A 21124-nucleotide genomic window follows, 5' to 3' on the forward strand; every position below is an offset into this window, starting at 1 on the left:
GATGAATAATTAGGATGGCGAATATATATGCACACACACATGTAGATATTAATTAAGTATACAGATGTACTATACATATAATAAATATACACACGTGTAAGTATATATACTGGCATAAATAAATACACAGACACAGTCAAGTGGGCTGCTTTGTCCTGGATGATGCTGAACTCCTTGAGCGCTGTTGGAGCTGCCCTCATCCAGGCGAGTGGAGAGTATGCCATCACACTCTTGATTTGTGCCCTGTGGAAAGATGTTGGGGTTTTGGGAGGCAGGTCGCTCACTACAGGATTCCCAGCCTCTGATCAGCTCTTGCAGCCATGGTATTTATGTGACTGGTCCAGTTGAGTTTCTGGTCAATGGACACCCCCAGGATATTGATAGTGGGGAGCAGGCCATAGTAACGCCATTGAACGTCAAGGAACACATATGGAGTTGTTTCTCCGTTAGCGTGACCCACACCGCGCTACTCGGAAATATTTGTGGAACACTGGGCAATGCAGTAAAGGAGGTGCACTATTTATTATTCGCTTTAATTCAAAATTAATACTCTTTTAATTTGCATCAAGGGGCCTTCAATCGCATTGTTTACTCCGATCTGTACATTGCATTCACTGTGATGAAGTGAAACTGATTTAACCAGCAGGAAGTAAAGCCAGAGGCGGTTGCGTTGAAGATACTGCTTCGGTTACAATGCGACCGTACTTGGTCTTCCGGATGAAATGTAACTCTTATTTTGAAGGAGCTTTCTACGTCTGTGATTTAATCTGGAATGGACATGCTGGTCGTTCTACTGCCCACACTAAGTAGCACATCTCTCCAGAGCTTTCAGACTTCACGCTGTTTACATATAAAAGAGCAATCCAAGCGCCTCTCCAGCAAATTGCAGGCTTCACGAAGTTTTATAAATGACTCGTTTATTTCTAACGTCTGGTAAGTTTCAGTAAAATTGCTACCAAGGGCTGGGGCTCCTGGTGATGGGAGAGAGCGCATCTGTGATTTTGTCCTGTCTTGTTATGATGCTATTTAAATCAATGGGAGATTGGTTTGTATTTAGCAAAATGAAATTGCTTTGGAAGATATCGATTCTATTATTTTTATGTAAGTTATGAGGCTTCACAGCTGTCATAATGCGTCTAAGGAGTTATACTAATGCAATTTGGTCCAAATAGGCCAGAGCTGGTTTAATTGTTGAGCAAAATCCCCAAATCCTTACAAGAAGGTCCAGTTCTACGGAAGATACTTGAAAATGTTTTGTTTTGTAGAACTTTATCCCTGTCAATGTATTAATCTACACTTAGGGAACCAGATTCTGGTACCCATGTATTTAAGTGTTTTAGGGAATTTCCTCTGATTATTTGCAAGATCTGATATTCGTTATTTACCTCACACACTTCAGCTGGTTAAATGCTGATTGATTTTGGAATCCTTCCAACCTATTATAGAAATTACTTTACAATAAGGCAGTAGTGCGAATAGGGTCCTACCTATTTCTTACTCCCATATTCTCTGGATATTCTTAACACTCTGTTTATGAATTGTGATCTGGTGAATTCGAGGTTTGAGCGGATGTACGCGGCTCGGATGCCCACTGGCACAAACCGTCTTTTCCCAGTTGGACCCTGTAGGCCGTTTACAATCCGTATTGAACTCACCATATTTCTGACTATGATTTGTAAAGGTCTGATTAATAAACGACTAAACCGCGTAACATTTACTATAAACGATAATATTTAATACGGCCGGGAATGTATGTTGATTTTGCGATGGCGCGCACCTGCTCTGTAAGGGAAGCTGTCACATCGAGTATGTTAACACCTCCCTGCAAATCATTTATTTTTTCCGTGCTGGGCACTCGGAGGACCACTACATCCAAATACAGTATTTGAGCAACACTAATATTCAAAAGTGCATAATCAATGGGCGCTTCCGATTAAGTGGTTAAGAGATGGGGACGGGTATGATCATGGACGTTAAAACTTGACAGGGAAATGTAATATGATTTTCTGCAACATTTCCGTTTCAATTTTGCTTATTTCACCAGCCGCGAATTGTATGCTGTTTATTATCAGAGCGAATGTTCACACGACTTTGTAAATTGACTTCTGTAAAGAAACTTCACATGGATTTTTTAAAAAATAAGGCGGTAAAAGCAACCGAGCAGCCAAATATAATTTCTGTAACAAAATATCTTGTAGATTACACTGTAGCTTCTTTTACTTTTTTGAGGCTTCATCCCAAACGTGTTTGTCATTGAATTCAAACAGTTGTTTATCATCTCGAACAACATGTTTCTCTGTCGGATTTAGTTGTTCATTTACCATATTAGTCAGCAATACCAGGAAGTTTACCAGTCATGTTATTCACTTGAGAAGTAATCATATGACTAACATATCGTATTTGCATATTTACATAAAACATTCGCCCATTGTTGCCATACAACTAAAGATAAGTCTTCTCATTTCCTTTTCCAGATAGCAGACTAGTAAAATACATTGAACAACGCAGAGTAAGAGGTGATATTCTTCTTCAGTGTTCATGGATCATGGGCGAATTAGTGAATAGACCAGCACTGTTCCAAATCTGAATCCAATACCGGTTTCCTCCACCCCACTGCCCGCATCTTCCAAACTCTCCATCAAAGAATGATATATTCTTTTTTAAATTCCAGCTGAATTCATCCAACTCTTCATTTTCTGTGGGTAAGACTAAGTACGTAGTGATGGCAGGCTATTCAACTGAAAGGATACATGATGAGATAGAACCAGATGAGAGGCCACTTGGCCCATCCTAACAGATCTACATTGGAAAAAAAATCCTTGCCTAATCCCTATTGTTCTGTCTACTGACTATGAATAAATCTGTTTTTCTTCCACCAGCCTGTCAAGAAAATAATTCCAAATGCTGGAATCTTTGAAGTTTGTCCCAACCCTTCCCCTCACAAGTCTTAACCATCATTCCAGGATCTCGACACATCTTGAATTAGTGTTGTCTTTATTTAGGCCATTTTAATATCTTGTATATTTCCATGAGGCCCCATCTCAGTCATCATCACCCTTCAAGCATGAAGAATCCTTATTCCCTCATTTTTCCCCATAAATTAAAATTTGATACATGTATTAACTTCATGACATTTCACTCCATCACCTACAAGTTTTAAAACCTACGCAACTCTTGGCATACTTGTAACATCCATTTTTCTTATCAACCTTGTACTGTCTAACTTGAATTTAATTCTGCCATTGATTTGCCCATTTTTATATGTTATCCAAATGTTGTCCTTTTGTAAGGTTGTGCTTGTTTGTTCATTTTGATAGTTTACCATTATCTATTAATTTAACCAGTTTGCATTGGACTTTTATAGAACATAGAACAGTACAGCGCAGGAACAGGCCCTTTGGCCCACAATGTTGTGCCGAACCAATTACATTAGTAATAAAATGCCCAACTAAACTAATCCCTTCTGCCAACACAGTGTCCATATCCTACCATTTCCCTCACAGTCATTTGCCTATCTAAGAGCTTCTTGACTGCCCCTATCGTATTTGCTTCCACCACCACTCCAGGCAGTGCATTCCAGGCACCCACCACTCTCTGTGTAAAAAACTTGCCCCACACATCTCCTTTGAACTTTCCCCCTCTCACCTTAAATGCATGCCCTCTGGTATTAGACATTTCAGGCCTGGGGAAAAGATACTGGCTGTCTACTCTATCTCTGCCTCTCATAATCTTATAAACCTCTATCAGATCTCCCCTCAGCATCTGCCACTCCAAAGAGAACAACCCACGTTTGTCCAACCCATCCTCATAGCACATGCCCTCTAATCCAGGAAGCATCTTGGTAACCCCCTTCTTCACCCTCTCCAAAGCCTTGTTATCCTTCCTATAATGGGGCAACCAGAGCTGAATGAAATACTCCAGATGCGGCCTAACTAAAGTTTTATAAAGTGGCAACATAACTTCCTGACTCTTGAACTCAATGCCTCAAATAATGAAGGCAAGCATGCCATATGCCTTCTTTACCACCCTATCAACCTGTGTAGCCACTTTCAGGGAGCTATGAATTTGGACCCCAAGATCCCTCTGCTCATCAACACTGTTAAGGGTCCTGCCACTAACAGTGTACTGTCTCTTTACATTTGATCTCCCAAGGTGCAACACCACACATTTGGCCAGGTTGAACTCTATCTGCCATTTCTACGCCAATATCTGCAGCTGATCTATATCCCGCTGTATCCTTTCCAGTCTTCTACACTATCCATAACACCACCAATCTTCATATCATCTGCAAACTTGCTAACCCACCCATGTACATTTTCATTCAGGTCATTTATATACATCACAAACAGCAGAGGTCTCAGTAGAGATCCCTGAGGAACACCACTAGTCACAGACCTCCAGCTAGAATAAGTCCCATCGACCACTACCCTCTGTCTTCTACAGGTAAGCCAGTTCTGAATCCAAATGGCCAATTCACCTTGGATCCCATGCATCTTAATCTTCTGGGTGAGCCTCCCATGAGGGACCTTGTCAAAAGCCTTGCTGAAGTCCACTTAGACATCCACAGCTCTACCTTCATTAATCACCCTCGTCAAAAAAACTCAATTAAGTTAGTAAAGCACGACTTGCCCTGCACTAAGCCATGCTGACTGTCCCTAATTAGGCTATGGTTTTCCAAATACTCATAAATCCTATCCCTAAGAATCCTCTCCAGTAACTTCCCTGCCACTGACATGAGACTCACCAGTCTATAGTTACCAGGACTATCCCTGTTTCCCTTCTTAAATAATGGAACAACATCAGCTACTCTCCAGTCCTCTGGGACCTTTCCTGTGTCTAGAGAGGACACAAAGATATTGGTCAAGGCCCCATCAATCTCCTCTCTTGCCTCTCTCAATAACCTGGTGTATATTCCATTAAGCCCTGAGAACATCCACCTTAATGCCCTTTAAGAGATCCAACACTACCTCCTCCTTTATCTCGAAATGCCCTAGCATGTTAGCATGCTCCACACTGATCTCCCTATCCTCCACGTCCTTCTCCTTGGTAAATACTGATGCAAAGTACTCATTAAGGACCTCATCCACATCCTCCACTTCTAAGCACATGTTCCCCCCTTTATCCCTGAGTGGTCCTACCCTCTCCCTATCTACCCTCTTGCTCTTGATGTATGTATAGAATGCCTTGGGATTCTCTTATAATGACTCCATGGCTTTGCTTAATATTAGCAAACCACTGGAAGCAGCACCATATTCTGTAATACTCCTTTTAAGAATTATGCCTCCTCCATTATCAATTTTTTTATCCACTCTGTTGCAGAAACCATCTGATATTGTGAGGCTGTGACACTGCAGTAATCAGTTGAAAGCATAATGTGGTGTTTTTAGGTTTATATTTTACATTTAATTCCATGTCAGTTTCAATAGGCATAATTTATGAAGAACTTTACCTGAAGTAGCTAATGGTCAGGAGCTGTGTATCTGCAGTGAATGACTTTTGAAAGTTACCTATGCATTGCAAAATCAGGCGTGTGATAGAATTGTCCCTGGCTGCCCAAAGACATGCGGCAGCAACAACTTTCAAGGAGCTCAGTACCATCTAAGTCAAAGGAGTGATCTTCACTGGCACAGCTTCAACTAGCCTAAATATCCACCCTTACCATCACTGGCATTGAATATCTATGGAGTTCACCATCTATAGAATATACAGAGCCAACTTGCTAAAGCTTCTTTGATGGTACTTCCAAAACCTGAAACTTCCATCACCTGGAAAATTTAAGGCCAGAAGTGGCTTGGGAGTACCATCAACGTCCAAGTTACACTCTATTTTGATCTGGACGTATATTATGTTCCTTCCTTGTCAATGGATCCCCCAACTAATAGCCTTGTGAGACTAACTTCATCCCTCAAAAGCAAGTAGAATTTTAAGGAAAGAAAGGATGAGCAGTAGAAGTCAACCTTCTCAGTGATGTACAAATCCCAAGGTTTTTGTCATTGCCTTTCTTTTAAAAGGTGTTATTTAATCTGGACCAGTAGTATTGGCAGGCTCCAAAAACATTTCAAACACATAATATTTTTTAGATATTTTTACTTCAGACTTCCATCATCTTATAGTATTTTGCTTTTAAGTCATATTTGAGTTGCTATCAGCATGCAACATTCAGCATACTATCAGGATCATTTACCACCAGCAATTCAAGTAGAAAATATCCATTTATGGCTTCCAGACATATTGTGTGGTGAAATTATTTAGCTATATTTGCCTATATACATCATAGACTACTTGAGCACTCCTAATTAGTAATTGGTTCATTGTAAAATCCCTTGATAGCATAATTTTGTTTATACTATATCTATATCCCTTCATTAAACATGATTTTCTTCCTTTTATTCCATCCTGTCTATTGACAGTAATTCCTTAGAATTATTTTACCTTTCTATGTTTGAAACCTTCTATCCAGAGTGAGTGCAAGAGGATTTTGTGGTATAGTGGACCCAAGACATTAAAGGCCACCTTTTGGGATGAGGACACTATTAAAAACAAGAAGTAAAAGATTATAAAAACCAAGCAGCAATAATGAGTTAATATAAATCAAATTACAGTCTGGATACGAGGCAATTATTGAGATTTTACCTTTCATTCTCCAAGATACTGCTGGTTTTAGGAAATACAAATACAAAGATAGACTTGAAAAAATGAATGTTTTTCTTAAGAACACAACTGATTGCAGTCAAATGTAATAGAAGTGTTTAAAAGGATGAAAAGATGGGACAAGGTTGGATCAAGCCAATTTAGAGTAGCAGCAAAACAATCAGGGCCATTTTATTCCATCAAGGGCACTTAATAATGCAAGCTTTTTGTGGTTGAGAGATGACGAATAAAAGGCAGTGGATAAAAGGTTTCAGATAGAGGGTAAGTTTGGGGAAGTGGAATTCAATTCAATTTCAGGGTTAATGGTTGAGGCAGAAACTCTTTCCATGAAAATTCATTGTATCCAAAATACAGCAAAGCTCACATGCCAGTCCATTCTGACCTCAGGTAGAAGTCAAATTTAGGCTTCATTTAAATGCCACCAGTCTGCTAAATGGTATTTCTTACCTCCTACTCACAGCCAGTTCAGATTACGAAGCAGCAGGCAGGTCAGGTTTCAGGGTTGCATGGGGAGGTGAACCCCAGTGTGGGAACCTTCAAACATCCTAGCAGACGGGAAAAGTATTTTTTGCGCCCTGTAAGGACACTCATGCTGGTCTTGGATCCTGAGAGAGCATTCATGCTGGTCTCAGAGCAACTGAAGTATATACCGAATACTTGTCGGTACATTTCTTTAGCGAACTCTAACAGGTTCTATCAGAATTCTGGTTAAACTTCTCAACAGTTTGGTACAACACAGCAGAACATCTGTAAATCTAAGCTAGACCATTTGTTCTTGACATTCCCTGTTAGGCTTCTACAACTGCACAATTCAGGTTTGTATTCTGTATTAAAACTTCCTGCCTACCAGCACTTTGGAACAACCTCTTCAAAAACTGTGCTGAGAAGGGCAATTAGAAATGATAATTAAATGCTGCCTGCCACATATGAGTATGTAAAACAAAGAGGAAACAAAATCCTGTGGCACCATAGTTCCCATCATAGCTTCCATTCATTGCGGATTGTCCCAGCATTCACTTAAGCACACATCATGAACCTTACCAATTAACATTCCATATCATATTATTACATCCAATCAAGGTTAAAATCAAACAAGAAACAATTAATCAACTTAGTGCAGTCCCATAGTGTCTGTTTCCCATTTGTACTTGCCTGTTCTACAGATTTTGTGCAATCCTCCTTAAACAGCTAAGCCAAGCTAGGGGACGGCTGCTTCCTTGCAGCTGTGAAGTATGACTTTGAGCAATTCTGTGCCGAAGTGACTTGGCATCAGCCTGTGTGGCCTCAGCCTGAGCAACAGCCACCTGCACTAGCCAGCTGATTGGCAACAGCAAGGGCACATGTGGTAAAGTACTGGCAGGTGACGGATGCCAACATCCTGAGAAAGGAAAAAAGCACAAGGGTCAAGCTGAAGGCAGAGGAAAGTATTCTTACACTATCTGCATCTTGTAAATCTGAAGGGGTTGTAGCATGAGGGGAAAGTGAGATGTGAACATAATGTTATTCCCAATAATTTATGTGCGCCCATTGCCCACACACTGTGTGGCTACTGCCCCAGTAACGAACAGCATCTTCATATCCAGACCACCAAGCATATTTACAGTATAATGTCCATTGCTGCTGGCAGCAGCTGTGTGACAATTCCCCCATGACAAAGAGGGAAGAGCCTTAATTAGTGTGTTGCAATATGCGTGACTGACCTGTCTGCCATGGTGTGTATGAGTTCCAGAGTAGTGGTCGTGTGTATACATTGGGTGAAGCACCTGAATGTTAGCTGGAATCAGGATTGACAGAACTTGTTGTTGAACAAGATCTGAAAGTAAAGAACAATGTGTGAGTTGATAGCATTTGCTGATGTGTGTATTAAGGTAATTAAACTTTGACAGACCTTCCATTTTTGGTGGCTCGCTTTAGATATTGACCTTTTAAATATCTATTTGTCTTTTGGAGTCTGGCCATTGTTGATAGGGCCAACATTTATTGCCCAACCCTGATTGTCCTTGAGAAGGTAGTGGTGAGCCACTTTCTTGAACCTCCTACAGTCCAGAATGCTGCTGGGTTCCAGGATTTAGGCCCAATCACAATGAAGGATCAGTGATATACTAGGGTGAAGATGGTTGTAACTTGGAGGAGAGGCTGCAGCGAGTGGTATTCCCAGGCACCTACTGCCTTTGCCTTTTTTGTTGGCAGAGGACATGGGTTTGGGAGGTGCTATTGGAGTAGCCTGAGTAAGTAACCCTTGTGCATTTTGAGGGTGGTACATGCTGCAGCCACTGCACACCACCAGTGGAGAGGATGATATTTAAGGTGGTTGATGGGCTGCTTTTGATGGTATCAAGTTTTTGGTATTGGTATTGGTTTATTATTGTCACTTGTACTGAGGTACTGTGAAAAACTTGTCTTGCATACCGTTCGTACAGATCAATTCATTACACAGTGCATTGAGGTAGTACAGGGTAAAAACAATTACAGAATACAGAGTAAAGTGTCACAGTTATAGGGAAATGCATTGCAGGTAGGCAATAAGGTGCAAGGTCATAACAAGGTAGATTGAGAGGTGAAGAGTCCATCTCATCGACCATTCAATAGTCTTATCACAATGGCATAGAAGCTGACTTTGAGCCTGGTGGTATGTGCCCTCAGGCTCCTGTATCTTCTGCCTGATGGGAGAGGCGAGAAGAGAGAATGACCCGGGTGGGTGGGGTCTTTGATTATGCTGGCTGCTTCACCAAGGCAGCGAGAGGTATACACAGAGTCCGTGGAGGGGAAGCTGTTTTCTGTGATGTGCTGGGTTGAGTTTCTTTTGAGTTGTTGTGACTGCACAAGTGGAGAATATTCCATCAAACTCCTGACGTGCCCTGTAGATGGTGGAAAGAGATAAGTCACTTACCATAGGATACTAAGTTACATATCTGAAGTAGCCACGGTATTTATGTGGCTAGCCCAGATGACTTTCTGATCATCTCCAACATGTTGAAGGTGGAGGCCTCAGCAATGGTAATGCCATTAAATGACAATGGTATGTGATTTCCACTAAGTTCCCAAACAAGAGGACACAGCAACAAAATAAGGTGTGTTCATTTAAAACTGGGTTGTATAGGAATTTCTTCTCACACTGGGTGGTGAAATCTGGAATTCTCTCCTTGAAGGTTGTGGAGGCTAGATAACTGGAAGCATTTAAAGGGGAAGTAGACACATTTTTGAAAGATCAGGGAATTGAAGGCTGTTTGGAACTGGCCCAGAAGAGGAGTTGAGGGCTGGGGCAGATCAGCCATCATTATATTGAATGGAGGGGCAGGCTTGAGGGGCCTCTCACTCCCACTCCCATTGTGTTAAACTTTCCTATTGGACACATTCCTGTCCTCCCACTGTTGTTTCATGGCCAAGCTGGAGGCCTTCCTGGTTCCCTGGGCTTAAAGCACCTCTCTCCTCCTCTCCAGCTCTTCAACTGATACTTCAAGAGTGGCTTCAAAAGGCTGTGGCCCTGCTTGCCCTCAAGATCACCAAAGCTGTAGAATGACATCAGCCGTGGTTTAGGCAGTCGGTATGTCTCTTTCAGAAAGTGCAGGAAGGACCTCAGTGAGGTTCAGCTGGTCCCACATTATCACTGATATGTCAGTCCTCAGCCTCCTCCACTGCCAGGAGAATTCCAAGTGCAAACTGGAGGAACAGCACCTCATTTTCCATCTTGGAACCTTACAGCCTAATGGCATGAATATTGAATTCTCCACTTTAAGTAATTACCCACAAACTCCCCCCCCCCCATGCTCCTCTTCTTCCCTTTCCTAGCCTCTTTTTTTCTCTTCTTACCTTTGACCCATCCTCCAGTGGATCTGCTCTCCCCTCCTCCCCCCCCGCACCTGCCCATCACTATCTCTTACCTGCATCTACCTATCACCACCTTGTGCCCAACCCCCTCCCCTCTTTCATCCACCTATCACTCCAATATATTGGGCTTCCCCTTTTCCTATCTTCAGTCCTGAAGAAGAGTCCTGACCCGAAACGTTGACAGCCTGCTTTTCTCCACGGATGCTGCCTGGCCTGCTGAGTTCCTCCAGCATCATCCTGTTTTTCATCTAGGTTCAGCTGGTGCTGGAAACTCCCACAATAATTTACTATGCGCTAATTCCACTCTGGCACCAACCGGCACCAGCTCAACCTGGCGCTGATTCCAGTGCAATCAAATTTCTCAGCTGCCGCCTTCAACGTTTGTTCAAAGTGGACCTCCTATATGGCCAAAAGTCACCGGAGCTAACAGAACTTTTCAGCAAAGTTCACGCTCATCAGAAGTCAGGTTGCTCGCCAGTCATGGCAGTAACTCTTCCCCACTGTCAACAATGGAGCTTCGATGAAATACGATGAAGGGCAGGGGGGTGAAGGTGTGTGGAAACAGTGTAGATAAGATTGACACTATTTCTCTGCATGTCGAGGCGAATTGGTTGGCTTGAGCAGTTTGGTCCCCGGTGTAACTTGTGTGCCTCTCCAGCTAACCCCTTCAACACTGCGCTCCGGTTCCATGAATGGGCTGTTCCACACACACAAAATAATGAATGAAAAACGGGGTGGTTTCTTCCGAAAATCGATATGCTATCCCGCTTCTTCCCGACGCCCCGACTTCAAAGAATCCGAATGTAGAGGATTGGAAAGAAATTTAAACCTCTGCAAATAAGACTCGTCTTAATCTGTTTTAACTGATATAACGGTGATCGGTTTGCCCCTTTATTTACATATATCCAACTCTCCCCTATGTGGGAATGGGCTTTTCCTGACCCTGCTTTCTACATGGCAAGTAGTGTACGCAGGAATTCTATTTACATGATTTTTAAAAAATTCATCATGAGGTACGTACAAACATAAAGGTAAAAAAAAGTGAGGTGTTGTTTGCAAATGAAGAGATATGGTGATGTTTCAGTTACAAATGATTTAAAACGATTTCTAATTCTAACACGTCCCTAGACTACTCGTGAAATAGCTATCATTGTCAACTCGCCTGGCTCTCGGAGTGTCTACGTGCTGAAGGTAAACAGAGCTAATCTCTCTTGCGCTTTCTTTTTCTTTTTTGGGGGGAAATTAAATTTGCTCTTATTTACTAATCTAATTCCAGAGTTACTATCTGCTCCCTCGGCCGCCTCCCGAGCGGGTGTTGAATACCGTATATATTTCACCCACTGTTCTGGGGATGACTGCTGATGTATAACCCACGGCTTGCATTTTGTTTGGAACCTTGCAGTGTATATTTCATCACTGCACTCAACGCAAAGCTAAGACAGGGCAATTTTTTTTCTGCACATATTGAGCGACGAGAAGAATTATTTGCACCAACCGTTGTGTATGCAGAATATATCAAACAGTTGGCCGTCTTAAAAGACAAAAATAACTCGCAGGGCAAGGGGATGGAACTGGTGGAATAAAAGAAAGGAAGAGAAGTGGGCGGGAGGAGGGGTAGAGGAGATGAAGGTTGTTGGAGGCGAGAGATCGGAGATGAGAGTGACGTGGAGGCTATTTTGGAGCATTGTGAGGAGCGGAGAAGCACATCACAGCGAGGGAGGTGGAAGGGAATCGACCCCAAGACAGGACTCAGCAACTGACGTCAGTCTCCCGAGTGCTCCTCCTCCCCACTCCTCACACCGCTCTTCCTGTAATCATTTCCAGGGATATCCTTTCCCCGGGGCCACTTCAATGCCCGCCCTCCCCTCCAATTTCTGGGAGTAGCTGGGATAGGGCGGGAATGCTGGTGCCGAAGTTTCTGAAGAGCTGCCAGCTCTCGGGAAGGTGCGTGTTGCTGCTGTGGGTTCACCGGCGCCAGGCATCGACTGCATGGTCATCCCTGCCCGGTGAGTACCCGCCCGCAGAGCCGCGCTGCCAGCGAAATCTGTTTTGTTCTTCGTTCTCGCCTGACATCCAAGTGGGAATGCCTTCCGTCACCTGCAGGATTGTGCCCAGGAATAGGGATGATGCCTGATTTGGACCCACCTTTTATTGGGGCCACTGAACAATCGTCCCAACTGTTGCGCAAAATTTGCACGGACGGACTCGGCAGACCGAGAATGGATGAGGGAACTATGCCGTCTGTACTGGGGCTGCATTTTAATTGTCCCTAGCCTCTTAAATGTAGATTGATACTTCAATTTATCATGTGTAACGATCTCAGCGCAGTCTGAAGGAATATGCAGTTTCCCCCTCTCTCTCCAGCAGAGGCGTTGATTGGAATAAATTATAATTAAGGGCCACAAGTGATGGAAAATGTGTAATTACTTTTCCGATGCTTGGGATTCTGCAGTTTTTTTTTGGAGTCCCGTTCTGCGATTTTATCATCATATAATTAAAGACATTGGTTTATTGTAACAAAGTTGGATTCAATTTTTATCTTGTCATTACAGGAACTTGTACTGCTGTTCTGGGCATTAGTGCTATTTTAATGTTTTTTCGTGAAATTCACACAAACCAATTAATTTTGATTACAACTATTTGTCTTATTTTATCTAGCGGCATTTTTGAATTCAATGTGTCTTTATTGAATTCTGAGGAAATGGGTTGTATATATATATATACACACACACATATATATATATAACAAAGCCATTGTACGTTTTTGACCTATTTGTGCTTTAGGTTGAGTGATTTGGGCAGTTTGTTCTTGTTGAGCTGGGTAGTTGCCCTGACATAGTGGCTGGGACTTCTCTTGGTAAACTGGTGAAAAAGAGGGAATTTACATCTATTTACACTTGTGCCTCCTCTAATCCCTTCCTTCCACCAATGCTGCCATCCACTCACCATCTATGTATGCTCTGGACATCTCCCAAATTATCTTTGCATCTCCGCCTCATGCTTCATTCAGGCACAGATTAAAACCCTTGGCCAAAAATATGGCTATCTAAGATCTCCTAAACTTGGTGTCAATTGTTGTCTAATTATGCCCCTGCAAAACAACTGGGGATGTTTTAAAACATCAAAGGAGCTAAATAAATGCACATTTTTAGCATTCTGAATAAATGAGTCACCAAGAAGGATTTGGATCATTTGCTATTTTTCCATTTCCAATGCAGGTTAGATGTCAGTGATTTTGATGAGGACACCACGGAGACACAGAATCAGAGGATGGTTACAGCACAGAAGGAGGCCAATTGGCCCATTAGACCAAGCTGATTTTGAAAGGCTTTGGAAAGGATGCATAAGAGGTTTACCAGAATGATTCCAAGGATGAAGGAGTGTAGTGATCTAGATAGACTCGAGCAACTGGGGTTGTTCTTCCCGGAACAGAGTAGATGGTGAGAAGATCTGATAGGTATTTAAAACAATAAAATGTAGAGACAATGGGAAGCAGTTCCCATTAGTGGAGTGGACAGGAAATAAGAAATATAGAATGAAGGTGATTAGCAAAAGAACCAAAAGTGACAGGTGGAAATGTGTTTTAATGCAGCAAGTGGTTAGGGTCAAGAATGTACTGCTGGAGCAGTAGTGGAGGCAGACTCAATCATTGCATCCATAGGGAGGCAGATATAAATGTAAAGAATTTGCAGGATGGGATAGTGCAACTGGCTAGTGGTATGGGTGTGTTGCACATATGTGCATGTCAATGGAGCAGAAGGCAGGGAAGGTGGATGCACTGTCTCACAGTTAATAGCAAGAATAGCTTCACAGGATTATGATCATATAAAAGTTGTCACTAAGCCAGAGGGAAAGCTGGTTCAAAGACTTTGTGAAAAAAATAGATTTTACACTGGCAAGAGAGAATGGGTTTGGGGGGAACTCTAGAACAATGGTACAATAGTGGGGCAAAGGGTGCAGTGGATGCATGCAGTTCCAGAAAGAAAGGGATTAAGCTATGAAGGGATTTGAAAGAAGTGTATGAATTTTAAGTGTGAGGTATTGATGGTGAAGCTAATGTGGGTCAACAAGGGATGGTAGATGATTGTGACTTGGTGCAGGTTAAATTATGGACACCAGGTTTTTGAATGAGCTCAAGTTCATGGAAGTAGAAAATAGCAAGCTTTACTGGAGAGCATTGGGATAGTCAAAACTGGTTTTAACACAAATATTGAGGACAGTTTTCTAGCAGACGTGCTGATGTTGAGTGGCTATGGGCAGTATTATAAAGAAGAAAATAGGCAATTTGTGAAAGAGAGGACATGAGACTAATTATATGTTTGTTTGTTCTTTTACAGCTACATAACATCTGTGGGAATGTCAGAATCTAGAATCACATACCACTAAAACAAACTGTAATTGCAAAGGACACTGCTTTTTCACATATCTACAGATAAGCTTCTGAAATGCCGGAGCAAAGTAATGATTACAGGGTGGTTGTATTTGGAGCAGCAGGAGTTGGGAAAAGCTCTTTAGTCCTCCGCTTTGTTAGAGGGACTTTCAGAGAAACATATATTCCAACAGTTGAAGATACATATAGGCAGGTAATCAGCTGTGATAAAAATATCTGTACACTACAAATCACAGACACTACAGGAAGCCATCAGTTTCCTGCAATGCAGAGGTTGTCCATTTCCAAAGGGCATGCATTCATTCTGGTGTACTCTGTGACCAGCAGACAATCCGTGGAAGAACTGCAACCCATCTATGAGCAGATCTGTCAAATCAAAGGAAACATTCAAAATATCCCCATCATGTTAGTCGGGAACAAGATAGATGAGACTCAGAGAGAAGTGGAGGCCACTGAAGGAGAAGCTCTGGCCACCAAGTGGATGTGTTCGTTTATGGAGACCTCGGCCAAACTCAACCACAATGTGCAGGAACTTTTCCAAGAGTTGCTTAATTTGGAAAAGAGGAGAGCAGTGAGCCTCCAAGTGGATGGAAAGAAATCCAAACAACAGAAAAAAAGAGACAAACTGAAAGGAAAATGTTCCCTGATGTGAAACATCCTCTAATTATAGTTACTGCATGGTGCAACCAGGCATGGATTTCATAGACTCCTGTGCAACGTAGTCTACATTTGCACAGAATGTCTTATTTCCAGATAACCACAAATCAGTCAAAAACATCTTAAATCAGCTGTACCATCAATGAATCAAAATTAAATGTCAGATTTCTCCAATGGATGGATTGCATCATGAGCTTTGGTTGTTGTTTGGACAAAAAATATGCTTCTTGCATTTTCATATTTAAATCATAATTTCCGATGTGCATGTTTAATACAACAAAAATATATTAAAATGTATCTGCATGAATGACTGGAGAACTTCTGTTTTATTTTAAAATAGAACTCTTACAATTAAGTAAGCCAATATTAATTGATAAATAAATTAGACAACGTTTATTTTTCTCTCCAATTTTCTTCTTTTAAGACAGTGTCTCGCTCTGGAGTGCAGTGTCACAGCACTGACTGTCATACTGTATCTGGACCATGTGGCTATTTTTGTGCATCAAATGGCAATAAATTTGGACATGGTATTTGAACCAGTGAGATATCAGAATCCAGCTGTTACTTAATAGCCATGAATGTGCACTTTTCAATAGGAACAAACCACCCCTGGAAACCAGGCTAATTGTTTGCTTTCTTTGGCCAGAGGCAGTTCTAGCATCAAAACTGACATTATCTTCTAGTTCTCCATTCCCACCTATCCCCATTTTTCCCACCTCTATAAAATTGTGACAAAACATTGCATGGACAAATAGTTTCAGACTTCTGTTCTGAATTGGTCACCAGTATTCCAGCAATATTACTACCTCTGAATGTCATTCTGGTGTGTGAAAAGTTCCAGTCCCGTCTCAACAAGTCCCCACAAATGAGTTCAGGGTACAGAAGTGAAATTTTGCCCTGGTATGTTCATCCATTTAATACTCCCTAAACATAATTCCTTCCCTAAAAGTCACTGATTTTATAAAGGAAATATCACATTTGGAGCAAAGGAAAAAAATTGCAATAACATTATTGTGTTCTAATAAGGATGAGCCTTGTGATACTAATTGAAAGTTATTTGGTAAAAGTTCATTGAAAGGGACCCATTCAATACAATTTAATTGGTGAAAGCCTGATTAGTGAAAAGAAATGAGTAATGCATATCCAGTGACTAAAGCACAAAAATCTAGATTTACAATCTCATGTTGTACTGAAGGAGTGCCACATTTTTGGAGGTGCTGTCTTTTGGATGTGAAGATAATATGTAAGATTCTGTGAATTCATTTTGAATAAGGACAAATGCTTTATCCCTGGTGTTCTGGTCAATTGCATACTTCCACATTCCTGAAACACTTTGGTCATTATCTCATCTCAGTTTGTGAGAGCTTTCTGTGCACAAATAGAAGTCTGCTATCCTATATCACAATAGTTGGCTGTAAGACATTTTGGAACATTCAGTAAGAGGTATTAAGAAATGCAAGTTTTTCCAAGTCTTTTCAATGGTAAACTGATTAAGATTTTATGAACAGAAATTTTGCATTTAATTTATGTTCCAATCTGAGAACTTCCAATTACATGAAAGCAAAATATTAATGTTGTGCTTTAAAATTTAGTTTCAGAAATTGGAATGCCTTTCTTTAATAAATCTAGATTTGACTTAGATTTGGTAACAGCTCACGTTCTTATGTTACAGAAATCATTTCCAAATTTTCATAAAGCTATTTGTAGCATATCCTTGTTTGCCAACTCACCCAGTAATTCATTTGTTGCATCACTACCATACAACTGAGCCATATACAGCATGGGATCCGAGGTCTGATCCTCGCTCCGTGCTGACTTAGATAATCTCACTCAGCACAACGATAGGACCAGAAAAAATAACCTGTGCTGCGTTGCATTAGAGACAGATTTGGACCTGAAACTATTGGTTTCGTAGAGACACAAAAGCCTGCAGATGGTGGAATCTGGAGCAAGAAATCAAACTGCTAGATGAGCTCTGCAGGTCAGGCAGCACCTGTGGAGGCAAAGGGGTGGTTGATGTTTTGGCTTGAGACCCTTCATTAGGACTGTGAGTGTAGACTGAGAGTCTATTAGTTTCAGATTTATTGGATTGGTTCATTTTACCTATTACCAATTCATCCCATTTTGTTTTGCTAAAGGGGAAAATGAAGCCTTACTTATAATTTTAGTTAAATAATTGATTATAATGTTTTCCACTTTTCTCAATCACTAGTGCCAAGACAAGTCACAGTCCTTCAGTTCCTCCCACAAGTGGTCGAGTTTAAATGACATCAAATCGTTGACAATCGAGAGCTCCCAGCCAAAATTCCATCTTGTCCTAGCTAAAGCCCATATGTATTAGTCATCAAATACCATGCCCATCACTAGGTAATGATTATGTGCATTAAGCATGGTAATTCCAATTACCCTATCTTTGCTGCTACAGTGGCTAAAGTAAGTTACTGCAGTACAGATTTTCTGAAACGTCAAACTTTCATGACTTCATGGCTCAGTAGTTCACATGGAGCAGTTTAGGCACCTGCTCTACAGATGGTTGGTGAATAGAATTTAGGATATCCACAATTTGCTGATATTCTTAGGTACCATTGAGATCATTTATGGTCCATACACCCAAGGACTAATCCCACTGAGAATTAAGAATGGAGGAGAGACTATCAGGTTAGAGAGGAAGTAAGTACCTACTTGATGGAGCACTTTGAAGAAATTTTCAGCTGAGATTCGGTGCTTGGTGCCAGTATTCTTGGCTCCGTCCCACAGCACACTAAATGGTCAAATCTCACCACTGCCCCAGACTGGCTTGAAGCCATTTGACAATTAAAAAACAGGAAGGATTTAGGAGCAGGTGGTCTCCCTGCTCGACTTCTAAAACTTGGTGGAGAGAAGCTTAACTTACAAATTCAGAGGGCTCATCTCCCACACCTGGGAAGAGGAGGATATGCCAAGAAATCTCCAAGTACTATACATGGTCTTTTGTGTCAACTGAGTGGAACCATGAAGAATCCTTTGCAGATCTGGCAGTCAACTGAAATTTGTTTCCATTCTGCATTATTCAATTCTAGCCAACAGATGTACACCAAACCCGGTGGAGACTGGGGTCAAGCAAGTCTTGTTACCAGTCCAACACTTCTCCCAATCTTTCTTTCCCCATCACTACACCTCAACTTCAACAAACCTTCTATTGGAGTATAGATAATCTAAAGAGCAAATGGAAAACTCTACAGCCTACATCATCTTCACTCAAGAACCAAGGTCATCCAACCTCAGTCATTGAGCTGCTACACAGATGATTCATTCTTATGCACATTTTCAGAGGCCAAACTCCAAGTCACAGTCAGTTTGTTAACTGAAGCGTGTGATAGAATGAACCTTATCTTTAACATTAGCAAAACAAAGGTACTCTGTCAACCTGCCCCTGCTGTTGAAAAAGTCCAGCAGCACTTTTCCCTCACAATAAGTGTCCAATGTGAGATCCAGAAAATGAAGTACCGCTCGATGAAGGCAGATATGAATAGAGAAATTCACCATGCCAGCAGTGCAATAGCACAGCCATTGGCCATCTGAGCAAGACTTCAAACCTGGCACAAAACTCATAGTCTATGGACACCAGTGATCCCCACTCTCCTGTAGTCTTCAGAGACTTGGACTACCTACAAGAGGCATGTAGCAATGAAGAGATGTCACCAATACTGTCCACACAAAATTCTCCAAATCCACTGGCAGAATAAGTGAACCAACATCTGCATCCTTGCCAGGGCCAACACTGAGGTTCTAATTATACTCGAACACCTCCAATAGACAGGCCACATCAATCCCACACCCAAGACCTTGACTCCTGAAGCAGGTATTCATGCCTGAGTTCTGTTAGGGCAAAAAATTACCAGAGGAGACACTTCAAGGATATTTTAAAATCTTCCTTGGAAAAATGTAACATCCCCACTGACTCATGAAATCCTTGGTCCATCACCGTTCAAAATTAAGAAAGACTATGACACTGAGAGTCTTGATTCTGTCAGCAAAGACACACAGAAGCCAATGAAAACAGAAGTCAAAGTGGTGAAGATGGAAGAGATCTGCGGCCTTCTTATCCACATACATACGTACACACATATGTGCGCGCACACACACACGCACGCACGCACACACACACACACACACACACACACACATGACACTTTAGGAGTTTCAGGATTACCATTTTTCTACTTTCTAATTCTATTAGACTGAATCCAGTTGTGCCACTACACTCACTATAATCAGAACTCAGCCCTGTTTGTGGTTTGAAATTTCAGTCTTTGTACCCTATCAATACTTTGCAGTAGTTCATTATCTTCACCAACCGAGCCACTGAACCAATCTTGTAATATTTTTCTTCATAATTTTCTTTATTGAGCATTTTAAATATTACTGGAGTACAGTACTGATAAAGAATTGTATTGGCAGTAGTGCAAACTTTCACGTGAGACCTAAACCAATGCCCCATTTGCCTGTTCAGGTGGATTGAAGGACCCCATTCACTTGGAGAGCTGTGGAAACTTTTGGTGTCTTCACAGCAAGTCCACAATTAACATCTTCAAAATGGCTAACTGATTATTTAATTATCTCATTAGTTGTGGAATCTTACTGTGCACAAATTGGCTGCTGTGTTTACCTACATAACAAAAGTGAGTGCACTTCCAAAGTCAATATTTTATTGTGAACTACTTTGGGATATCCTGAAGTTTTTCTTTGCACTTTTCTAGATTCTTTAAACATGTAATCTCTCCAATTCAGGAAGCAATTGTTTAAACAAAAAAATCAAAATGGAGCAGATGCCGAAAATCTGAAACAATACTATAAAAGGCAAAACATTCTCAGTGGGCTAGGCAACATCTGATGAACATTTGCGAGCACACAATATTTAAAGTGTAAAACCTTAGTCAGAATCCAGTAACATGAGCAATTATTTGATAAGATAAGATATCTTTATTAGTCACATGTACATTGAAACACACAGTGAAATACATCTTTTTGCATAGCATTCTGGGGGCAGCCCGCAAGTGTTGCACGCTTCCGGCGCCAACATAGCATGCCCACGACTTCCTAACCTGTACGTCTTTGGAATGTGGGAGGAAACTGCAGCACCCGGAGGAAACCCACGCAGACACGGGGAGAAAGTACAAACTCCTTACAGACAGTGGCCAGATTTGAACCCGGGTTGCTGGCACTGCTGATTAACTTTCTTCCAGTAATTAGGATCAAAATTACATGGTTGGAAAGTGAGTTTTTAAAAAGAATTGCCTTAATACCACTGCACCCATTTAGTGTCTGTTTTCAACATTTTAATTCAATAATACTGCAATGTTTAACATTTAATAGAGTTCCTTGGATCTACCAGGCCCCCTTTTACTACAGTAATGGACCACAGCCATTTCATTCCCAGCTTGAGGGAAGTGCCCCTGTAGAATCAAGTAGCCCCTTGTCCTTTTAAAATTACTAATGACTTCCAACCCAGGAAACAGGTCTGCCCAAAATGTAAAAGCTGGTTAATGTCCAACCATTTTCACTTCCCCATTGTACCAGATCAGAATTTTAAGGGATTTCACTTTTTCACAGTGATAT

At 41.4% G+C, this 21124-nt stretch overlaps 1 protein-coding gene across 3 annotated transcripts; it reads left to right on the forward strand.

The window, feature by feature from the left end:
- The first annotated feature begins 417 nt into the window (after window positions 1-417).
- On the forward strand, window positions 418-15899 carry LOC127568449 (GTP-binding protein Di-Ras2-like). 3 transcript variants are annotated; one of them, XM_052012195.1, is made up of 3 exons: window positions 418-933; window positions 11608-11670; window positions 14817-15899. In XM_052012195.1, exon 3 carries the CDS (start codon window positions 14925-14927, stop codon window positions 15519-15521), a length of 597 nt encoding a protein of 198 aa, XP_051868155.1. In that variant the 5' UTR covers window positions 418-933; window positions 11608-11670; window positions 14817-14924; the 3' UTR covers window positions 15522-15899. The 3 variants fall into 3 exon arrangements, with proteins under 3 accessions (XP_051868155.1, XP_051868153.1, XP_051868154.1); XM_052012193.1 differs by lacking the exon at window positions 11608-11670; XM_052012194.1 differs by lacking the exons at window positions 418-933; window positions 11608-11670 and adding an exon at window positions 12213-12485.
- Window positions 15900-21124: the final 5225 nt, after the last annotated feature.

Source organism: Pristis pectinata, chromosome 3 (assembly GCF_009764475.1).
Source record: "Pristis pectinata isolate sPriPec2 chromosome 3, sPriPec2.1.pri, whole genome shotgun sequence".
Taxonomy (NCBI): Eukaryota; Metazoa; Chordata; class Chondrichthyes; order Rhinopristiformes; family Pristidae; genus Pristis; species Pristis pectinata.

Bases quoted from the DNA above. Each gene is read 5' to 3' on its own strand.
- LOC127568449 (XM_052012195.1), top strand. From the start codon at position 14,925: ATGCCGGAGCAAAGTAATGATTACAGGGTGGTTGTATTTGGAGCAGCA.